Below are 23,615 nucleotides of genomic sequence, written 5' to 3' on the forward strand. Positions count from 1 at the left end.
CAGGTGTAAGATGGAATCTCAGAGTTGTTTTGATTTACATTTCTCTGACAGCGAAGGATGCTGAGCACTTCCTTAAGTGTCTTTCAGCCATTTTAGATTCCTCTGCTGAGAGTTCTCTGTTTAGGTCTGTACTCCATTTTTTTTATTGGATTATTTGTTCTTTTGATGACCAATTTTTTTGAGTTCTTTGTATATTTTGGAGATCAGACCTCTGTCTGATGTGAGGTTGGTAAAAATGTTTTCTCATTCTGTAGGCTGTCATTTTGTCTTGTTGACTGTGTTCTTTGCTTTTCAGTTTCAAGAGGTCCCATTTATTAATTGTTTCTCTCTGTGTCTGTGCTGCTGGGGTTACATTTAGGAAGTGGTTTCCTGTGCCCATGCGTTCAAGTGTACTTCTTACTTTCTCTTCTGAGGTCCAGTGTGGCTGGCTTTATGTTGAGGTCTTTGATCCATTTGGACTTGAGTTTTGTGCATGGTGATAGATATGGATTTATTTTCATTCTTTTATATGTTGATATCCAGTTATGCCAGCACTATATGTTAAATATGCTTTCTTTTTTCCATTTGATATTTTTTGCTTCTTTGTCAAAAATCAGGTGTTCAAAAGTATGTGGATTGATATCTGGGTCTTCAATTTGGTTCCATTGGTCCTCCTGTCTGTTCTTAGGCCAATACCAGGCTGTTTTCAGTACTGTAAGCTCTGTAGTAGAGTTTGAAGTCAGGGATTGTGATGCCTCTTTTATAGTACAGATTGTTTTGGCTATCCTGGGTTTTTTTTTTGCTTTTCAATATGAAGTTGAATACAGTTCTTTTGAGGTCTTTGAAGAATTTTGCTGGGCACTGCTTTGAATCTGTTGATTGCTTTTGGTAAGATTGCCACCAGTGATTTTTCTAAAGTTGCAAAGTTTGTCTTGACTGCAGTGTTATGGTGATTGCCAAGGGAGAATTCAACACATGTGCTGGAAGCTATGCCTTAATATTAAGTACAGTCAGACCACTTGGGATTGGAAAACAAAGCAGTCAATCTCTGAAGAGTAGCAAAGGACAAACATGCCCTCTCCCTAACCCTTCTCCACTTTTTTTTTTAAAGGGGGGGGGAGTTCTCCTGCAGGCGATTTAAGTTTGTAGCTAGATCACTTGCCTAGCAGTATGAACTCCTAGGTTCAATTAAAAGAAACAAAACTTAAGATATTCCTGACTCTGGTTATTTCCTACCTTCTCATATTTATATCCATGGGGTTTGTTTTTATTGATCATATTTCTATTAATTTTGATTCAAAAAACAAAGGTCAGAGGATTTAAGGTAAGAAAGTGCCTGTTTAGAATAAGAAAATACTTTCAGTTGTCCTTTTTCTGTAGACATTATCCAAACAGGCTACACTGTACATAAATATTCCAATGCAAGGTTTTAACTTTCTGACTTTTTTTTTTAAAAAAAGATTTATTTATTTATTTTGCTTACAGTGTTCTGTCTGCATGTATGCCTGTAGGCCAGAAGAGGGCACCAGATTTCATTACAGATGGCTGTGAGCCACCATGTGGCTGCTTAGAATTGAACTCAGGACCTCTGGAAGAACAATCAGTGCTCTCAACCTCTGAGCCATCTCTCCAGCCCCAACTTTCTGACTTCTGTCTGTTTCATTTGCTAATCTGCACATATTCCTTGTAATATTAGTGATAAAAATAAGACACCAGCAGGTGGTGGTACATACCTTTAATCTCAGCACTTGGGAGGCAGAGGCACGTGAATCTCTGTGAGTTCAAGACCAGCCTGGTCTACAAAGTGAGTTCCAGGGTAGCTAGAACGGTTTTAGAGAATAACCCTGTCTCAAACCATCCCCACCCACCTCAAAAAAAAAAAAAAAAAAAAAAAAAACACCCAGTACATGACAGGGTGATGTTCAGATGGCTCAGTGGGTAAAAGTGCTTGCTGTCCAGTCTGATATTACATCCCCAGGAACCATATAGTGAAAGAAGAGAGCAGATTCTTTTGAGTTGTACTCCGATCTCTACATGGACAATGTGGCATACCTGTGTCCATATATGTGCACCTACACACAAGACAATTAAATACATAAATATAATTTTTGAAGGCATTATCTGGGATTGGGAGATGGCATAATTGACTAAACGCTTGGCATACAAGTTCGAGGACTTGAGTTCAAATACGAATTCCAAGAAAGCAGAGACAGGAGAATCCCTAGGGTTTGCTGACAGTCAGCCTAGCTGAAATTAGTGAGCGCCAGGTTCAATGACAGCTCTGTCCGAAAAATTAAGGTGGAGGCCAAGTGGGGAAGACAACTGAAACCGACTTTTGATCTTCTCACAGTCATACACAGACATGCATGTGCACTTGCACACATATAAAGGAAGATAGTACCTATCCTCAAAGACAGGTATTATAAAATCTGATGAGCAAATGACCCCAAAGAAAACATGAGTCCTAAACTGTTATGCAGGAGCAAACATTTGACCCCCGATTAAACACACCCATGTCCCCGTGTCTAACTGGGTCTTCAGAATCTCTACCTCTAAAATGGAGTTCATTGTCTCCTTCAACTGTGTCTCTCTCTTTTCTGTGACCATTCCTACAGTATCTATCACAATCTGTCAAATTGTCTATAAATATTGTAGTCCAATCTTCATGCTCTCTTCCTGATATTCACTTCTCCACTTAGAAAAATTATACTAAGCTTAAACATCACTATTTATATAAAGGCTTCCCTTATCATTATGAAAAATTAATCTTCATCTTTTAAACTTTCGTTAGTATTTTCATATTATTTCTATAAATAGTTACTAAATGAGTGTTTTAGGCTTTTCTTCTTTTGAGTTTAAGGTTAATTAACAAATCATAAAATTCTGTTTAAATAAAAGCTCTTATTCTAGATTCCAAAGTCGAGGACACAAAGCTTACTTTATTGTACTGATCTCTATACTCATAATACACCCAATAAACTACTAATTCAATGAGCACTGAGTGAATGAATGAAAATCTGGAATACTTTTTAGACTGACCTAAAATGCCTTGCTTCGCATTGGCGCCATGACGGCAGCCCTGACCACGCAGCTGCCACCCAGCTCTGCCAGGAGGTGGCCAGACCTCCCAGGACCCAGTGGGTGTTTCGTTTTCGCCTGTGCGTCAGGGCTACCCAAGGTATTTACATAAGCTCTACAATCTAAGAATTCTCAGGCCTAGACTCTGAAAAGTTTAAAGAATAAGTTCATAAAGCCCACAAAGACTGAGATTTTCCCAATTTAAAAGTTTCAGGTCAAGACTAGAGAGATGGCTTAGCAGTTAAGAGCACTTGTTCTTGGAAACAACCTGGATTCAGTTCTCAGTAACCACATGACAGCTGGCAACTATTTGTAATCTTACTGTTTTATGTTCACACAGATGATGATGATAATAATAATTAATAGTTGTTAATAATAGTAATAGTAGTAAATTAAATAAAAAACTTTTTAGGTCTTAGAGAGAAGATGAACTTAGTGAACTACATAAAATAATTATATACTAAAAAAAATAGAGCAATAAAACCAACAAATGTGATTAGGGAAATGTTAAATGTTCCTCTGTAGGATTAAAAATGTGATGAGCATTCATTTACCATCATTTTGAGCTAAATTAAATCTTAGTCGCCTACCAATTTTTTATAGGCGCCTACCAAATTTTTTATGAAATGAAGCTGTTTAAATTTCTCGCGGATAGAGTGCTGGAGTGAAACGACTGTCTTTTGAGCATGGCAGGGCCACTGCCCTCATGAACTCAGAGAAGCTGTGGTTGTCACGTAAGACCTGCACAAGATCAAGTAAAAATTCTAGCGTAGAGGGGGAAGAGGCTCAAGAGCCCCAACATCTGGCTGATAAACTTCTGGGGCGGGAAAGTCAGATTTTTTGAGTATGCCCCCTGGTAACTGGTGACACTCCAGTAAACAGCCCAACACCCATGAGTATACTGGCAGAGCAGTGACCCCTCTACTTTCCTTCATTTCCTGTGCACCAATTTTTATTCAGTCACCTGAACAAGATTGTAAGGACGGAAACCAGCCAGCGAGAAAACGCCACCGCCACCACCTGAGTTAGACTACAAACTAAATGTACTTCTTGGCTTGATGTGAAATTTGCTCTTCCAAGCATAGATGCTATCAAATGGTCTTGGGAAATCTCTATTTTGTGTGATGTATATATCTTATAACTAAGTGTAGCACCTTCATGTCCTATTATTGTCAAAATAAAGAACTGTAATGCATACACCTGAAGTTGATATTAACCAACTACTAAAGCACAAATGAAAATGTACACATACTAAATTTCATGTTAAAAAAAAAAAAGAGGGGAAAAAGCCCCAGTGCTTCAGAAAAGCTTTTACATGGGTCCAGCCTTACTTGATGTACCATGATCCTTCAGCTCGCAGATGTTTTCAACAATTATGGCCAGCATGATCAACACTGGGCTCTTAAACACAGATTGTCAGATATAACAGCAACGTTAAACTGTCAGTAAGTTCTGAAGTCTGTAAACATAATGTTTATTTTCTTTCCTTTAAAACTCAATTTAATTATCAAATACCTCTATTTTGCCATATTAAAATAGATAAAACTAGCCAATATAAGAAAAAATATCATCTACTGCATAAAATACATGGAGGTCAAACAAATCCAGTACAACTAAGAGTAAGTATAGACCTTCTATTAAGAGAGAACAAAGCATTGGTAAAGATAACATTTATTTGCATCTGTTCTCTTAGAAATGCTAAAATACTTACTTTGCTTCGATGTCAGCTTTCTCTCTTACTGCATGAGCCATCTGTTCAGTCTCAAAGTACTTCTTTTTACCTTTTGCTAAATCTTTCACAGTTTCTTGTAATTCTGTTTGGATTTTTGTCAACTGGTCCACACACTGTAAAATGCAAAAATGCAATTATTAAAAGTTTAGTTTTCAGGCTTACAGAAAATGAGTTCATCCTAAAGACTGCGCAACACGCCTTCAGGTTGGAAACTCGAAGAAAAACCAGCAATTTATTGTCCTTGAGTGGCAGATTAAAATCCGGAGAACAGCCGGGCGGTGGTGGCGCACGCCTTTAATCCCAGCACTTGGGAGGCAGAGGCAGGCGGATCTCTGTGAGTTCGAGACCAGCCTGGTCTACAAGAGCTAGTTCCAGGACAGGCTCCAAAACCACAGAGAAACCTTGTCTCGAAAAACCAAAAAAAAAAATAAAATAAAATAAAATCCGGAGAACAGCTAGTACTTCCATCTCAAGTACTGTACCAAACTGTGTCATAGTTTGCCTATCCATCATTCTTTGGAAATAACCACAATGCTGTTGCTGACATTAAGTTAGGAAAAGCAACTATGAAAAGACTCAAGTTGTTGCAAACATCTTGACAATAAAATCAAAAAAATAAAGTAACTGTATTTTTCATAATCTTAATCAAGTCTATTTTAAGTATTAGGATTAAAGGAGTTAAGATAACTATGAAATCTACTATGGGGTTATGGAGATGTTTCAGTGGTTAAAAACATGTACTACTTTTGTACAGGACCCCAGTCTGATTTCCAGCACCTGAACTGCACAGCTCCAGGGACTCTAACACCCGGCTGAGGCCTCTGCAGGCACCTGCTGCACACAGCACATCCTGACACACAAACATGACTAAAAGAATGAAATCTACTATGTAAAGGTCTTGTAAATATTTTTCTATAAACCTGTTTAAATATTAGACTCGAAATGTTTTTATAAATTATATCAAGTCAGAATTTAACAAAGAGCATATTCACATTACTGTTTTGCTACTTACTATCTAAATCTGTTAAATATTTTGGCTTCAATTTTAGCATTTATAAAATGCAATATATTCCTATTCATGTTATTATGAAAATCAATTGCAACTATATTAGAAATGGTAGCAGTTTATAAACTCTAAGATGCTAAAAAAATTGATTCTTTATGTGTGTCTGTGTGGTGCTAGAGGAATCCAAACTGAGGATCTTGCAAGCTAAGTATATATTTTACTGAGCTACTTTTATAATTATTTCAAGGATGGTAAGTATATTTCATTATAAAGAGAAAAATATAGGTAAGGAAATAGAAGAATAGCTAAAAGCTTTCAACTGCTATTTTGTTTTTGTTTTTGTTTTTCGAGACAGGATTTCTCTGTGGCTTTGGAGCCTGTCCTGGAACTAGCTCTGTAGACCAGGCTGGCCTCGAACTCACAAAGATCTATTGCTCTTGTTTTAACTTATAAGCATGTCAGCATAAAATAAAAAATTATCTCAGGGGAATGTCGTGGTATACATGTCTACAATCCCAGCAATTGGGAGGTGGAGCCAGAGCGAGAATCAGGAGTTCAAAGTCAGCCTCCGTTACATAGTGAGTTTCAGGGTAGCCTGGACTGTCAATAAACAAAACAAAACCAGCAAAAGCAATAACACCAAACACCTGAAGTCATAATAATGACTATATATGAAATTTATTTGTTTGTTGGTTTGTAGCTGGAAATTCCTGTGCAGACCAGGTTGGCCTCAAACTCAGAGATCTATTTGCCTCTGCCTCCCAAATGTTGAGATTAAAGGCATGTGCTACCAACGCCTGGCTATAATTTCTGTTACCATAGACAATAATTACAATGTGTCTACGTGTTTATCTCTAAGTACTATTTTTTAAACCAAACAAAACAGAGAAAAATTTAAAAAGAACATGAACTTAATTTTTAAAATTAGATTTATTCATTTTATTTTATGCGTGCCTATATGTATATGCACCTTGTACATGCTTACTGCCCTGTGCAGGTCAGAAGAGGACATCAGATCCCCTGGGACTGGAAGTTATGCACAGTTGTAAACCACAACGTGGGGGCTGGGAATCAAACCCAGATCCTAGTCTACAAGAATAACAAGTGCTCTTAACCACTCATCAAACTCACCAGCCCCCGGGACATGAGCTTTAAAATGTCACAGAGAAGCCAGGCCCGTTGCTGCATGCTTGTAATCTCTGCAATTGGAGGCTGAGGTGGGACAACGGCCACACAATCAAAGCTAGGCTGGTCAATAGTAAGCTGCAAGTCAGCTAGAGGTATAAATTGAGATCTTGTCATAAACCAAAGATAAAAATAAAGTTTAAAATGCTGCAGAAAGAATACTTTGGCCCAAAATGAATTCTGACAGTGAGAGAATAGCGTTGATCAGTCTACCTCCTCGGTCAGTGTAAGTGGTTACGGCACATATAGACCATGCGACCGGGAGACCTGGGAGAAAGGATGCATACCCAGGTGAGCTTTCCACCTGGCTTTTCTCTCCACTTACAGCAGCACTGAGTCATGGCACAAAGACTACAGTTAGGGCTGGGGAGGTAGTTCTGTGGGTAAGCCTAGCTGACGACCTGAGTTTGATTCCTGGGACCCACATGATGGAAGGAGAGAATAGACTTCAATACACATATGCACACACGTGTATGTGTGTATGTGTGTATATATATATATCCCACACACAAATAGTATATATTTCAAAGTTTTAAAAAGGCAATAAACATAAATTGGTATTAGTCTTCTACTCTGTAGAAAAAGCTTGCCAAAAAGCAGCAACTTATAAAACAAAGCTCTAGGAAGAAAGTAAAAAACAAACAAACAAACAAAACTGAATACAATTTCCCCCGAGTCATTAGCTGGCTTCTAAAAATCCTGTGTGGGAGATGAAACGCCAATAAATCTAGTAAACAGTAGCTGAGGGGCCAAGTGTTCAGCAGAGATTAGAGGGTCAGAGCAGCCACACGCTCTGCGAGGACAAGTCTCGTCAGCAAAGACAGTGGATAAGTATCCCACAGTTTCAGTTAAGTCCACAGGAGAAAGTACAATAAACCAAGCCTGAGAATGAGCCAAACCAGACCCCTGTAGCACGAATTCTAATTGTTCTTTTTTTTTAAATAACTACATTGAGAATTTATTTAATACAACCACTAATCTAATATGTTAACAACAAAATCTAAGCAATTACATCACAAAATAAGAGTTATATCCAGCAAACATACATTTATAATCTATACAACTTAACATTACCCTAGAAGAGGAATTGGATATAAAAGTTCTTATAATTTTGGTGGTTTTCAAATCTTATGGCACAGATTACCAAAAAAAAACTGTAAAAACAGATTTCAAATTTTTTTAGTAAAATGGTAAAAAATTGAGTAAGCCTTTAAGTTTTCATACTTGGCTCAAGTTAAAACATCAAGCTGGCCCCAATCTGTCAAAACAGACAAATATTTACAATGACTGGACAGACTTAGTTACAATGGTACTTGGAGGTCTACTTCCTCCTATCAAAACCCTTTTGTAAGGGTTAAATTTTTCATTGCAAATATGTCTTCTGTAAATATTGTGAGAATATAAACTTGGAGACATATAGAGAATCAGGACAGAAGTGAAAAATAAAACTTAAGTCAATATTATTTCTGACTGCTCAGCATAAAGCCTTGTGGCTCCCAATACAAAACTAAGAATATGAGAATGACTACCAACTGGCTGACGTTCTATAGAACTGTCTCAGTATGGAAGCAATGATCGCGCTCGGTTAGCCTGCTTCTACAGAGTGGAATCAGCAGAGCCCTAAGTTTATAAACACAGGGCAGCTCAAAATAAAAAAAACTCTTCAAACAGAAGCAACCTTTCTGTTTCATTTTTAGCTCTATGTGTCATGTTATTCTTGAAGCAATAAGAAAAGAATTAGAGGACGCTTTGAACACATCTTGTACTTTTCATCAAGTCTAAAGTGCAAAATATCTCCATATCTCTGGCATTTTAATAGGGAAAAGCATCAAACATTTATAGTAAAGAAACTGAACAGTAAAAGTAATATAGAACAAAAGAACTCTTAAATGTACAACTGAGGAATACATTTTATGACCAATTTAAACTTTTCTTTCTTCGGTGAAATCTGTAAAAGAACCATGTTCTCAAAGAACTCTGTCGATTCTCTTCCCATGACCAGAAATTCTAAACTTATAGAAAAACACATAAAGGGGGAAGGACAGAACAAAACAAAACAAAACATCGCATGACAATGGGCACCAAGTTCATGAAGAACTTCTTTTTAAATGAGATACTATGTAAGAAAATACCATGAAAATAGGAATCCTATGAGAATTGTTTAAGCACAGTAAATTTGAGCCTTGGTCTTCGTGAAGATACTAGTTTATATAGAAAACTATAAATACACAAGACTCCAAGGGAAAAAGTCAGAATACATATTGTCCAACATTCTTTAGGCTACAAAACCTTTGAAAGGGAAAAGGATGGCTGACGGCCAGCTGAATCTTAAGCCAGGTGTGGTAACCACGCCTACAATCCCAGTATTTGGGCAGGAGTGTCGCTCCAAATTCAAGGCCACCCTGGACTACTCGTCAAGTTCCAGGCTAGCCAGGGCTAATGAGACCTTGTCTCAAAAGATCAAAAACTGGAAGGGGGAAGAAAAGGAAAAAAATACAGACCTACAAAAAACTCCTAGGTCAAAGTGTCCTCCTGAAAGGAAACAAACGTTCTGTGGAATATAACTTATTTATACTATTAAGGGGCAGGGAGACTGAATTACTAGAGTCTTCTTAAATAAGGGAAAATAAACCTCATAGTGTAAACAAGTCTGGCTCAGAAGGAAAAATGAACATATCCCAGATCTGTCCGTGAAAGTGATGATGGTGCATCTTTATATTAAAGAAATAGGCTATAAAAAGTTCAGTCTCAGAATTGATTTTTAAAAGCTTATTTGTGCTCCTTGGTGGGTGCATAATAAAGTTCCATGGGTTTGTTCACCTTCCAGTATTTCTCACCGACCAATTCCAAAGAAAAGGAGCCATTTAATACAGTGAACTGGCCACTGGCTGTCACTATATAAATGGTGTACTGCTTCTCACTGGCCGTTATCAAGGTTCATCTGGTTTGATTTTCCTTTGCTTCTAAGTTCTTCCAAAGCCAACCTCATAGCCAGATACTTGGATAAGTGATCAACAGTGGCATTGCCTGAAGTCTTCATGTATCTTGTCTGTGCACTGTCATCCTTTTCCATCAGTGTTGGGTGGGCCGAATACTAGTTCGATTTCACTAGCACCATCCATTACTGGATCAATGGCCACTGTTGCATTGTTATTATCAAGTTCAAGCCCAGAGTCCTCAGATGTTTTGGTCTGTTTGTTCCTAGGTCCTGCTTCCTGATTGCTATGTGTGGATGCATTACTACAGTGTGAACAGTCACCATTATCTCCTGCTCCACTGCCGTTTTCAATCTGTTGCTTCTTGCCTCACTGTAATCTGTTCAGGACTGTATCTTCAGCCCTTCCTCAATGCTGTGGCTGAGTGCCTGCTGGTTCTTGTGCTTGTTGATCCTGGCTAACACTCTCTCTTGATGAGCTTCATACTCATCACGACTTGGATAAATTTTGCTGATGAGTGCATCAAAATTTGGGTCTGGCCTTAGTGATCTTTTAGAAACTATTTTTTTCCGACAGGTAGGGCATTCTTTGTTGCCACTTCTAAGGGCTGTGATAATGCAATCCGCACAGAACCGATGCAAACACTCCCTTGTAGTCATGGTGTTCTTCAACATATCCAAACAAATTGGGAACATTAATTCACTGTGTAGACGTCTAGACCACAATTTCCAAGCCATCTGTTATTGACTCCTGAGGTGTTCGTTGTAATTCGTACAAACTGAGTTCCCATGTTTTGCTTAATGGCTGAGTTCCATTTGTCTGCACAGCCTGAGACATTGCGGCTTCTGCCCCAAGCCGGGGCTCCGTTGTTGGCTGTGGCCGGAGCGAGACTCGAGGATCAACTGCCAGCGCCGCCGCACTATATGGCGAGCCTCGGCTTCCGCAATGGAGCTCGGGAAATACAACAGGGGCCGCTCAATATTCATCTCTAATTGTTCTTAACAAAAACTTGGGAATCGGCTATTTGGGGGTGAAAGGATCAGAGAAGCAGAGTTTCCAGTCACTAGAATTCTTACTTCTATCAATGCTCAGACCAAAGAGGCGATCCTGTCTTCAGACCTCGTCCTCAGACCGCCTCCTCTGCTTTAGACTGTTCTTCAGATTGCACTGGGATCCCATCCCCTCCCACCCTATATTTCTCCCTCCGCCGAGCCATATCACTTCTGTCTCCACCACCCTAGTGCTGGGATTAAAGGCGTGGGATCCCAAGTGTGGGGATCACCTTAGGGCTCTTTTTCTCTTTTAGACAAAGTCAATCTCAAGTAACCCAGGATGGCCTTGAACTAACAGAGATCTGTCTGCCTCTGTCTCCCAAGCCCTGGAATTAAAGGTGTGGGCCACCACTACCTGGCCTCTAGTGGTTTATTTAGCTCTGCACTCTGATCTTCAGGCAAGCTTCATTTGTTAAAACACAAACAAAATATCACAAAAGGCCCCAATGGGATTAGGGCTAGAAATCTGCCAGCCTGTCAAACTCTATTCTCTTTGGCAGAGATGTCCCAGAACCTTCAAAGTTTTTATCCATTGTATCCAGTATACAGTAGGCCCAAATTATCGAGTTTGATTTCCTGGGACCCACATGATGGAAAACAAGACAAGATGTCCAACAATAAAGTGACCAGTATGACTCATACAGTAGAATTATGATTAATGTGTTTAACATGATAAAATAAAAGGTCAAGATATGGCTCAAGGCTTAATAGTAGAAAGCTTTCCTAGTACACACAAGGCCCCATGTTCAACCCATAGTACTAAAAGGAAAGAAATACTTAAAGAAGAAAATAGATTAAAGAAAATAATAAAAAAATTGTATCAGAAACATAAGATCTTTTTTGTTTGTTTGTTTTGTTTTTGTTTTTCGAGACAGATTTCTCTGTAGCTTTAAAGCCTGTCCTGGAACTAGCTCTTATAGACCAGGCTGGCCTTGAATTCACAGAGATCCGCCTGCCTTTGCCTCCTGAGTGCTGGGATTAAAGGTGTGCCCCACCACCACCTGGCTAAATTCTGTTTTTTTAAGTGAGTCGAAAATTCCAAAACCAAAAAACTACAATAAGATTTATTTAAAGCTAGGAGGTGGTGACACAAGCCTTTAATCCCAGCTCTATGGAGTCAGAGACAGGCCGATCTCCTTGAGATCAAAGCCAGCATGGTTTATAGAGTGAGTTTCAGGAGAGCTAAAACTGTTACACAGAGAAACCCTGTCTCAACAAACAAACAAAATTTATTTAAATACCAGCTAAAAGATTCAGTCAGTATGGAAATCAACTCTGGTAAGGAAAGAAGATAAATCTAAGGTTGCCTACCTATAGCCTAGTGAGAAGAATTGCTTAAAGAGAAAGAGGCCATCAAGCCAGAGAGGTGGTTCATCAGGTAAAACTACTTGCTGCACAGACTTAACTAGCTCAATCAGATGCCCAGATCACATTGTAAAGTGAGAATAAACTCCGGAAAGCTGTCCTCCAGCCTCCACAATGCACACCCACACTCACTCATCATACACACTGATAACACTATTATTAAGTAAAAAAGAAACACATTGCTAAAAAAACTGTTGGTTTTTTTTTAAATGTGAATTCTAAATATAAGTGTTTGAGATCCTGGATGTATCTGTACCTGAAATCCCAGAAATTTTAGATATATAAACTAACATGGTCTCCTCTGGGCTTACGGCAGTTTAAAGGAGATGTCAGTAATTATCAACCCCAAAGCTTTGACAAGTACCTCAATAGGTACGTAATGTTCGAAAACTTTCTAGATGGCACATAATTGCCCTATCAACTACAATATAAAACAAGGTCATTTAGAGGAAAGGAAATTGTTCAATCTCATAAAATACTCCTTGCCCAGGAATGCTGGTAAGATTCAGGTCTAAGATTACTCCAATAATGAAAGAGAAAAGCCATCAATAACATTGTGTTATTGAAAAAAGATGAAACTCCAGGAACTGATTTGGCAAATATGCTGTCAACTGGAAATGCGGTATTTACACCAGGACAGGACATCAGAATAAAGTCTCTGTTCTACCTTCTACTCCTCCTACAGAACCACATACCTTCCTCCCCTCAAACCTCAGACACAAACTCATACATTCTATTTTCCTCTAACTACAAATCATTGACAAAGCTGTGCATGATGAAGACCTTTAATCCCAGCACTTAGGAGGCAGAAGCAGGTGGATCTCTGTGAGTTCGAGGCCAGCCTGGTCTACAAGAGCTAGTTCCACAGTCAGGGCTGTTAAATAGAGAAACTCTGTCTAAAAAAATCCAAAAATAAAAAAATAAATCATTGGCAGGGGTTGTATACTTTGTTTACTTTGAAAGTGATCATCTTTGGCAAAGAAAAGTCACAGATATTCTTTTTGTTTGTTTGTTTTTTTTTTTTTTTTTTTTTTTGTTGTTGTTGTTTTTTGAGACAGGGTTTCTCTGTAGCTTTGGTGCCTGTCCGGAACTAGCTCTTGTAGACCAGGCTGGCCTCAATCCGGCCAGTCACAGATATTCTTACACAAATATGTTTAAGCCAAATGATATTAGATGAGTATTCTAGAAAGATACAGAATTTGTATGCACATGTATAAATATTTAATATTAACTCTGGACTACTGAAATAGTTTTTTTTTAAAATATTTATTTATTTATTATGTATACAACAATCTGTCTGTGTGTATCCCTGTAGGCCAGAAGAGGGCACTAGACCCCATTATAGATGGTTGTGAGCCACCATGTGGTTGCTGGGAATTGAACTCAGGACTTTTGGAAGAGCAGGCAATGCTCTTAACCTCTAAGCCATCTCTCCAGTCCCCTGAAATAGTTTTTGACCTATAGAATATGAGGGTTCTTTTAATATCTGAAAATCCAAATAAAATTAAAACCATACATTGTATGACTCTGAAATGTCACCTCCTTAAGTAATTACTTTACTATTTTCTGAAGTATTAGTAATTTCTAAGAAAGAACTTTATCAAGTATCATGGTAACCTAATTTACCAAAAAAAAAAGGGACACAATTTAAATATCTAGTTTTTCTTCCTAGGACATAATGCAGTTTTATTTTAGGCTAAAGAGAAATTAAACTAGGCAGAGTATGAAAATGTGAGAGGCTTTGATATCCCAGGGAAACAGACCTGAGTTCCCACAATGGCATCAAGAAGTTGGGCTTTGTGGGAGGACAAAGATTTATATTACAATATTTCCAAGCTGGCCTGGAACTCATTATGTGTATCAGGATAGCCTCAAATGTAAAGATTCATATGCCTGTGTCTCCTAAGTGCTGCGATTAAAGGTGTGACCACCATTCCCAGCTATACTAGACTTTTAAAAATTAAAGTTACAAGTATATTTGGCAAAATGTGTTAATTTCTTTCTTTTAAGTTTCCCAAAATGGCCCAACTTGAAATTAAGACTGATTAATGCAAACATTTTCAAGACTTAGTGGGATTAATAATGTAAGTATTTAACACACATAATGCCTTTAATTGCAGCACTCGGAAAGCACAGGCAAACGACTCTCTGAGTTCAAGGCAGCCTGGTCTACAGGGGGAGTTCCAGGACAGCCAGGGCTACACAGAGAAACCTTGTCTTGAAAAATAAAACAGGCACATGTTAAAAAATCCTGTTAAAAATGCTACCCAGGAACATTTGTGAACACTTTTTTTAAAGTTCTAAGTTTTAAATGCAATTATAACATAATCTTATTGGTTATAAGTATTAAAATTTATATATAAAAGAAGACAGAAAAGAGAAACAATACCCGTTTTAGTTGCTGTTCTTTTAAGCTTCTTACTGTCCTTGCAGGTTCAGAAATGAAGTTTTTATAGTTTTCACATATATTGATCCGAGATTGGGCTACCTGCATTGTTCCCTCAAGAAAAGATTTCCAAACAGGATACATACTCCTAAATTCAAAGAAGGACAGAAAATTATTAGGAAGGAAAGTAAGAAAAAAATTGGCTAGATTTTTGGTCACTAGGATTATCCTATTCATTACTGTAAATTTATCTCATGTTGTCTTGTATGTAATATATTAGCACATGTTCACTGAATATCCTATTTCTATAAAGCTCATGAGTAGGGCATTATATTATTAGTAATGGAATAAAAAGAACACAAACATTATAACCTGAGACAAAATCAAACTGTAAAACAAATGAGTAACGTGAACTTTCAACATTATGACCAATTTGTATTACTTCATTATGGACAGTTTCCTATTTTACAGGTAAGTTGGCTCAGACTTAAGAGAAAAACTATGTCACTCAAGAATATGATAGTATTGAAATAAAGACAAAGGCTAGATACTTCTAAAGCATATTTTCTCAACTACATTGACTTATATAAACTGCTCAGTCAGAAAAACTGTATTAAAAACAAAATCATTGTCTGCTTGAGATGCCTATTTTGTCTAAAACAGAACACAGTGGTGGTATCTCATCTGCCCTGCTATGACATGTCTTGCCAGCATTGCACTGGCTCTGGACGGCTCCAAGCAAACCCACACCTCACCTGATACTGTGCTGAGAAACTCTTGGTGAAGACAAAGAATTATTGATCATTTACTTTTTCCACCCAACTTTGTTCTCAAACCATTTTTTTTAACTTACCAAAAATTTCAGTCAGTTCTAAAATATATTATAACTTATAAGAATGAACGACATGTAGTTTTTAAATGAGAAACACTGAACTGATTGATAGATTAATTTTATTTTCTGAATTTGCCTCTTATATAAAAGAATTTTTCTGCTACAATGACAATATTATACAATACATAAAACATAAACTGATAACTAAGGTAGAAAAAGAAAACCCAAGCTAGTTCAAGGTCAGCCTGGCCTAGGTGGCAAGGTTCTGGTCAGTCACATCCACATAATAAGACCCTGTCTCAAAAAATCAAACCAAACCAAAACAAACAACAAACAAAAATTTGATAAAACTATGATCTCCAACCAATCAGTTTTAGACATTACTCCGTATAGTATACTCAATTAGTTTAAACAGGAGCACATATTTAGGTAAAAATATGCCACTTACCTCTTTGTAAGATTCAATGTATTACATAAGCATAAAATCACGGGTGGACTTAATACAGCAAAACTGGTGTCTTCCATGGCCTCACTGCCTGACAATCCACAGCACTCAAACTGAGAACTATCATACAGTCAAAAAACTGATATTTTTCCTCAGGACTGAGGAAAAAAAAAAACTCAGTACTATTCTCAACAGTTATAATTAATTATACTTCAACATTTTTCTAAATTGTAACGAAAATGAAAAGTAAGTGAACAGAGAAATTATGGCATAGAAAAAGAGTCATGGAGGAGAATGAAGTCCATGATCAACGTTCTTCCGTCAGTGTACAGTGCCTCCCCTAGTTTACTGTTATTCACAATTCAAATTTCATCTTAAACTTAACTTCCTACAGAAAGTATCATGATCACTACCACACCAATCTTGAGGCTCAACCAAAACAACCTATCTCTGCTACTATTCATGACTTCAGCATTTTTCCTTCAACAAATATTTTATACCCTGACAAAGTGGCACACACTTTTAACTCCAACACTAGAGAGGCAAAAGCAGGCAAATCTCTGTGAGTACAAGGCCAACATGATTTACAGTTTCAAGCAACGGAAGAGTCAGGGCTACACAGAGAGACTGTCTCAAAACAAAACAAAACAAACAAAACCACACAAATCCAAAGCCCCAAACAAGTATTTTTACAAAATTGCTTAACAATATAAAAATTATTTTTTTATACAGTGAAAACTCCATGAAAGAAACAGGCATATGTGTCTGTGGACAACTGTGTTGCACACACAGAAAAGTTGCGATAGTATGTGAGAATGAATGTATGATGTGGGATTCCCCTCTGTATGTTATGAGTATGTTTTATTACCATTGGTTACTAAAGAAGTTGCTTTGGCCTATGGAAGGGCAGAATACAGCAAGGCAGGAAATCCAAGCAGAGATAGAGGAGACAGAAGGCAGAGTCAGGCAGACATCATGTAGCTGCAGAAGGAGAAAGATGCCAGAACTGTACTGGTAGCCTCATGGTGATACACAGATAAATAGAAAAGGGTTAATTTAAAACATAAGAGCTAGCTAGGAATATGCCTGACTCGTTGGCTAACGAGTGTAATAATTAATATAGTCTGTGTGATTAATTGGGTCAGGGTGGTTGGGAAATGGAAGTGCAGTCTCCGTTTACAAATTTAATGGCACCCAAACGTTTGGCAAGAATTTCCATTTAAAGCCAGAGAGAGGTGTTTTTTGGATTTTTTTTAAGGGATTCTAGAGAGAAAAGAACAGAGTTGTCAAATACAGCTGCTTGGTAACAACATTTTCTCAGGTGGCTCTGCTTGTTTAAGAGAGGATTCCTGACTCAGCACTAGCAGCAAAAATCTTGCAGCAAACACTTAAATGGTGCTTATGAGCATCCCCGGCACGCTTCTTGGTGGTTATGGACCTAGACACTCCATAGGGTTGGGGTAAAATATGTGGCTCCTGCCAGTACCTCTGCCATGAAACTAGACCCTCAGGAAGCCAAGGAGTTGGGTGGAGCCAGCTGCCAAAGCTGCAACTTTAATCCTAGCCATATCACTTAGCAAATTAAAGACTCACATGGACACAAAAAGAATATACAGTAAAAACAGATTCAGACAAAAAAACCCAAAAACCTCTAAACAGTTTGCAGTGTTTTTAAAAATATACACAGGCTTGGGAGAAAAAAGAAAATAGAGAAAAGTTCTTTAAAAATAAGAAGAAAGAGAGTAGTTGGGTGCTGTGGCACATACCATCAAGCCCAGCACTTGGTAAGCAGAGGCAGGCAGATTTCTGTGAGTTCAAGGGCACCCTGGCCTACAGAGTGAGTTCTAACACAGCCAATGATATGCAGAGAAACCCTGTCTCAAAAAAACGAAGAAATTGAGGAGTAAATCCAGTCCCTGGAGCTAACCCAGTCCTGCGACAATGGCAAACCAGGATTGAGCTAACAACTTGACTCAGAGTCTGCAATCTCTACCGGAACCTAAGTGGGACTGAACCAGCTACCTAGGACACAGACAGAACAAGCTCCACCAGAAGCAGAAGCCAGTCCCAAAACAACGGCAGATCATGACTGAGCCAGCGACCAGATCCAGAGATAGCGATCTCCACGACAACAGGTCCAACTCCAAGCCAGGGACTTCTGCAGGAGGAGATCCAGACCAGGATTTACAGAAACAGATCAAAGCCAGCAACCTAGGCCAAAGCAGACCTGAGACAGCAAACTCCAAGGGAGTAGACCAAAGCACAGGAGCACTGAGCTATCTCCAGGAACAGGAGTAACCAACAGGGTAACTAGAACTGTGACACTGACTGTACCACAAGGAACAACCATCTGAGCTTTGGATTCACTGGCACCTAGAAGATTATTCAACAGAATCTCAGACAGCCCCAAACACACCTATCAGAGGAAAACATGAGTAGAAAAGGTAAGATCACACACTACACCACAAAGAGCAACACAATACCAGTAAAACCTAAAGACCCTACAACAGCAAAACCTGAACAAGCAAATATGGATGAAGTAGAAGAAAATGATCTAAAAAATAACCTCAAGAGAATGTTTGAAATTCTTAAAGATGAAATGAAATATTACCTTAAAGAAATGGAGGGAAAAAACAAACAAAAAATTGGAAGATATCAGCAATGCTCACCTGAATCATCAATGGGTCAAGAAAGAAATAAAGGGGGAAATTAAAGACTTCCTAAAATTCAATGAAAATGACCACACAACATATCCAAATTAATGGGACTCAATGAAAGCAGTGTTAAGAGAAAAGTTCAAAGCACTAAAAGCCTATATAAAGAAGCTGGAAAAATTCCACACTAGTGAATTAACAGAGCATTTGAAAACTTTAAAACAAAAGGAAGCAAACTCACCTAAGAGAACTAGATGGCAGGAAATAATTAAATTGAGAGCTGAAATCAACCAAATAGAAACAAAGAAAACAAAACAAAGAATCAATGAGACAAAGAGTTGGTTCTTTGAGAAAAATCAACAAAATAGACAAACCTTTATCCAAACTAACCAAAAGGCAGAAAATATCCAAATTAACAAAATCAGAAGTGAAAAGGGGGACATAACAACATACGTGGAGGAAATACAGAGGATCATCAGGTCATATTTTGAAAACCTGTATTCCACAAAATTGGAAAACTTAAAGGAAATGGACAACTTTCTGGATAAATATCACTTGCCAAAATTAAATCAAGACCAGATAAACAAATTAAACAGACCTATAACTGCTGAATTAATAGAAACAGTCATCAAAAGTCTCCCAACCAAAAAAAGCCCAGGACTAGATGATTTCAGCTCAGAATTCTACAAAACTTTCAAAGAGGAACTAATACAAATACTCCTCAAATTATTCCACACAAAAGAAACAGAGGGAACACTGCCAAATGAGGCTACAATTACCCTGATACCCAAACCACAGAAAGACAATACTAAGAGAATTACAGACCAATCTCACTCATGAACATTGATGCAAAAATACTAAATAAAATACTGGCAAATTGAATCCAAGAACACATCAGAACCATCATCCACCATGATCAAGTCGGCTTCATCCCACAGATGCAAGGATGGTTCAACACACGAAAATCTGTCAACGTAATCCACCATATAAACAAGATGAAAAATAAAAACCCATGATCATCTCATTAGATGCTGAAAAAAACTTTTGACAAAACACAACATCCCTTCATGATAAAGGTCTTGGAAAGAGCAGGGATATAAGGAACATACCTAAACATAATTAAGGCAATATACAGCAAGTCAACAGCCAACATCAAACTAAATGGAGAGAAACTCCCAGCGTTTCCACTGAAATCAGGAACAAGACAAGGTTGTCCACTCTCTCCATATCTATTCAATATAGTTCTTGAGGTCCTAGCTAGAGCAATAAGACACCAAAAAGAGATCAAGGGGATACAAATAGGAAAAAGAAGTCAAACTCTCACTGTTTGCTGATGATATGATAGTTTACATAAGTGATCCCAAAAATTCTACCAAGGAACTTCTACAACTCATATACTTTCAGTAATGTAGCAGGATACAAGATTAACTCAAAAAAAATCAGTAGCCCTCCTGTACAAAGATGATAAAGGGGCTGGGGAAGAAATCAGAGAATCAACACCATTCACAATAGCCACAAATAGCATAAAATATCTCAGAGTAACTCTAACCAAACAAGTGGAAGATTTGTATGACAAGAACTTTAAATCTTTGAAGAAATAAACTGAAGACGACACCAGAAAGTGGAAAGATCTTCCATGCTCTTGGGTAGGAAGAATATAGTAAAAATGGCACTCTTACCAAAAGCAATCTACAGATTCAACGCAATGCCCATCAAAATCTCAGCAAAATTCTTCACAGACCTCAAAAGAACGGTACTCACCTTCATTTGGAAAAGCAAAAACCCAGGATAGCCAAAACAATCCTGTACAATAAAAGAACTTCTGGAGGCATCACAATCCCTGACTTCAAACTCTACTACAGAGCTACAGTACTGAAAACAGCCTAGTATTGACATAAGAACAGACAGGAGGACCAATGGAACCGAATAGAAAACCTGGATATCAATCTACACATCTTTGAACACCTAATCTTTGATAAAGAAGCAAAAAATATCAAATGGAAAAAAGAAAGCATATTTAACAAGTGGTGCTGGCATAACTGGATATCAACATATAAAAGAATGAAAATAGACACATATCTATCACCATGCACAAAACTCAAACCTAAATGGATCAAAGACCTCAACATAAAGCCGACCACACTGAACCTTACAGAAGAGAAAGTAGGAAGTACACTTGATCTCACTGGCACAAGCAACCACTTCTTAAATATAACCCCAGCAGCACAGACACAGAGAGAAACAATTAATAAATGGGACCTCCTAAAACTGAAAAGCTTCTGAAAAGCAAAGAACACTGTCCACAAGACAAAATGACAGCCTACAGAATGGGAAAACATCTTTACCAACCTCACATCAGACAGAGGTCTGATCTCCAAAATATATAAAGAACTCAAAAAAAAAATCAGTCATCAAAAGAACAAATAATCCAATAAAAAATGGAGTACAGACCTAAACAGAGAACTCTCAACAGAGGAATCTAAAATGGCTGAAAGACACTTAAGGAAATGTCCAACATCCTTAGTCATCAGAGAAATGCAAATCAAAACAACTCTGAGATTTCATCTTACACCTGTAAGAATGGCCAAGATCAAAAACATTGATGACAACTTATGCTGGAGAGCTTATGGGGAAAAGGGAACACTTCTGCATTGCTGGTGGGAATGCAAGCTGGTACAACCCCTTTGGATGTCAGTGTGGTAATTTCTCAGAATATTAGGAAACAACCTTCTTCAAGACCCAGTAATACCACTTTTGGGTATACATCCAAAGGATGCTCAATTGTACCATAAGGACATGTGCTCAACTATGTATAGCAGCTTTGTTTGTCATAGCCAGAACCTGGAAACAACCTAAATGCCCCTCGATCAAAGAATGGATAAGAAAAATGTGGTACATTTACACAATGGAGTACTACACAGCAGAAAAAAATGACAGCTTGAATTTTCAGGAAAATGGGTGGAGCTAGGAAACATTATTTTGAGTGAGGTAACCCAGAAAGACAATTATCACAGGTACTCACTCATAGGTGGTTTTTAAACACAAATCAAAGAAAACCAGCCTACAAACCACAATCCCAGAGAAGTTAAAGACAAAAATGAAGACACTAAGATAGACTTACATAGATCTAATCTACATGGGAAGTAGAAAGTAGAAAAAGACAAGATCTCCTTAGTAAATTGAGAGCATGGAGACCTTGGGGGAGGGTTGAAAGGGGGATGGGAGAGGCAGGGAGGGGAACAGAGAAAAATGTAGAACTCAATAAATATCAATAAAAATTGTACTAATTTTTTTTAAAAAACCCAACAATTGAAAATAAAAAGAAAAGAAAAATTAAAACCATGTAAAGATGGAAAATACACAGAGAACCTGGACACTGTTGTCTTTGAATTGTTTGCTGAGGAAGGAGCAACAGCTGCTGAAGGACATTCGAGCATAAGTGCTGCTGGACTGCCCCAAGCTATGTATTTGAAAATGCCTGGATTCAAATTTTAAGTCAAAAGATATATTACTTCGAAGAAGAACTTTTGCTTTTGTTTCCACAGGAAATGAGAGGCTGTGGATTCATTCAGGTTTGATCAAGGAAGAACCCCATGAACAATTTCTGACAGGAGCAGGGATGATCTAATGTTTCAGAGCGACTCTGTTGCAGTTTCCTCTGAGTTCTACACCCAGAACAGCCTCAAGACTGTTGGCTGAGATGATCTAGTCTCAAGGAATACTCCAGTCAGGACTTGACCATCATCCTTAGTTTTCTTTGGTTACCCCCATAAGACTGTCAGCACTCTCAATCAGCAGGAAGTAGTCTAGAAAACTACATCCACACTCCCCAAAAATGGATTATGGACGTTTGTCTTTGTTTAGTGTTGGTTATAAGTTGTTTTGGATAATGGTCAGGAAAAAAGCTAAACAAAGGAGATTAGATTCAGAGTTCTTGTTTTGAAAAGAAAAATGGGGAAGTGCTGTGGGACAATGCTCTTGTACCCTGTAAATATTTGTCACTTGTACTGATGTAATTAAACGCTGACTGGATAGTACCAGACAGAAAGTACAGGTGGGTGAGCAGACTAGGAGAATTCTAGGAGGAGGAAAGGCTCAGTCTACACACGTCAGCCAGTTGCCAAGAAAACAAGGCATGTAGAAAATGAGGCAATGCCACGGCCACATGCAATACATAGACTAATAGAAATGGGTTAATTGATGATGTAACAGCTAGCTAGAAATATGCCTGAGCCATTGACCAAACAGTGTTGCAATTAATATACTTTTTGTGTTATTAATCGGGTCTGGGTGGCTGGGAAATAAAAGCACAGTTTCTATTTACAAATGTAGGTCATCTGAAATGTACAATAAAGAGAGATCTTTTCACTAAAAACATTTTTTAAAGTTACTAGATTTCTAGGAGCAAACATATCCTAAACAATGAGGTCCTTGTTAAAAGACATAGAATTCAGATACCAGTATAACACTTGGGTTTACGTTCTAGATCAGTTTGTTTGCTGTTTTTAGACAGGGTCTCATTCTATAGCCCTGGCTGGCCTAAAATTTACTATGAAGCTCAACCCATCCTTGAACTTGCCATAACACCTTGGCCTCAGCTTCTCATAATGTGGGGAATTATAAGGATCCACCACAACGCCTGGCTCAAGTTCAAGTTCAAGCAACATAACCATGTAGCACACCTCACACGTTTTTATTGCTTCCATTCACTAATAAGAAGGTGAAAACACCAAGCTCCAGGACATCATTCTTGCTGACTCGCTCCGCCTTGCTAGCTACTCTCACCATCTGTTGCTGGTTTCTCGGTGTCTTCAGCCCAATAAACGCTACAGTGTCCCAGAGTCTATCCAGTTTCTCTCAATATTAGTTCATCCAGGCTCATGATTTAAATACATCACTATGCTGACAAGTCCTGATCTTTTAAGATCTTTCCACATAGCTTCCCTAATCTTCAACTACTGATTG

The 23,615-nt window shown here is 38.0% G+C and overlaps 1 protein-coding gene and 1 pseudogene across 3 annotated transcripts in view; both read right to left on the reverse strand.

Annotated features, from left to right (window-relative positions):
* Fchsd2 (FCH and double SH3 domains 2) overlaps positions 1–23,615 on the reverse strand; it is a 223,338-nt gene that overhangs the window by 104,201 nt on the left and 95,522 nt on the right. For all 3 annotated transcript variants that reach the window (XM_057778547.1, XM_057778548.1, XM_057778549.1), the window contains 2 exons: positions 14,723–14,867; positions 4,769–4,902 (listed from right to left, as the gene is read on the reverse strand). In XM_057778547.1, coding sequence (XP_057634530.1) covers positions 4,769–4,902; positions 14,723–14,867 — 279 coding nt within the window. The remainder of the gene's footprint in view (positions 1–4,768; positions 4,903–14,722; positions 14,868–23,615) is intronic.
* On the reverse strand, positions 9,692–10,753 carry LOC130879753 (E3 ubiquitin-protein ligase RING2-like; annotated as a pseudogene).

The sequence above is a fragment of the Chionomys nivalis genome, chromosome 8 (assembly GCF_950005125.1).
Source record: "Chionomys nivalis chromosome 8, mChiNiv1.1, whole genome shotgun sequence".
Classification (NCBI taxonomy): Eukaryota; Metazoa; Chordata; class Mammalia; order Rodentia; family Cricetidae; genus Chionomys; species Chionomys nivalis.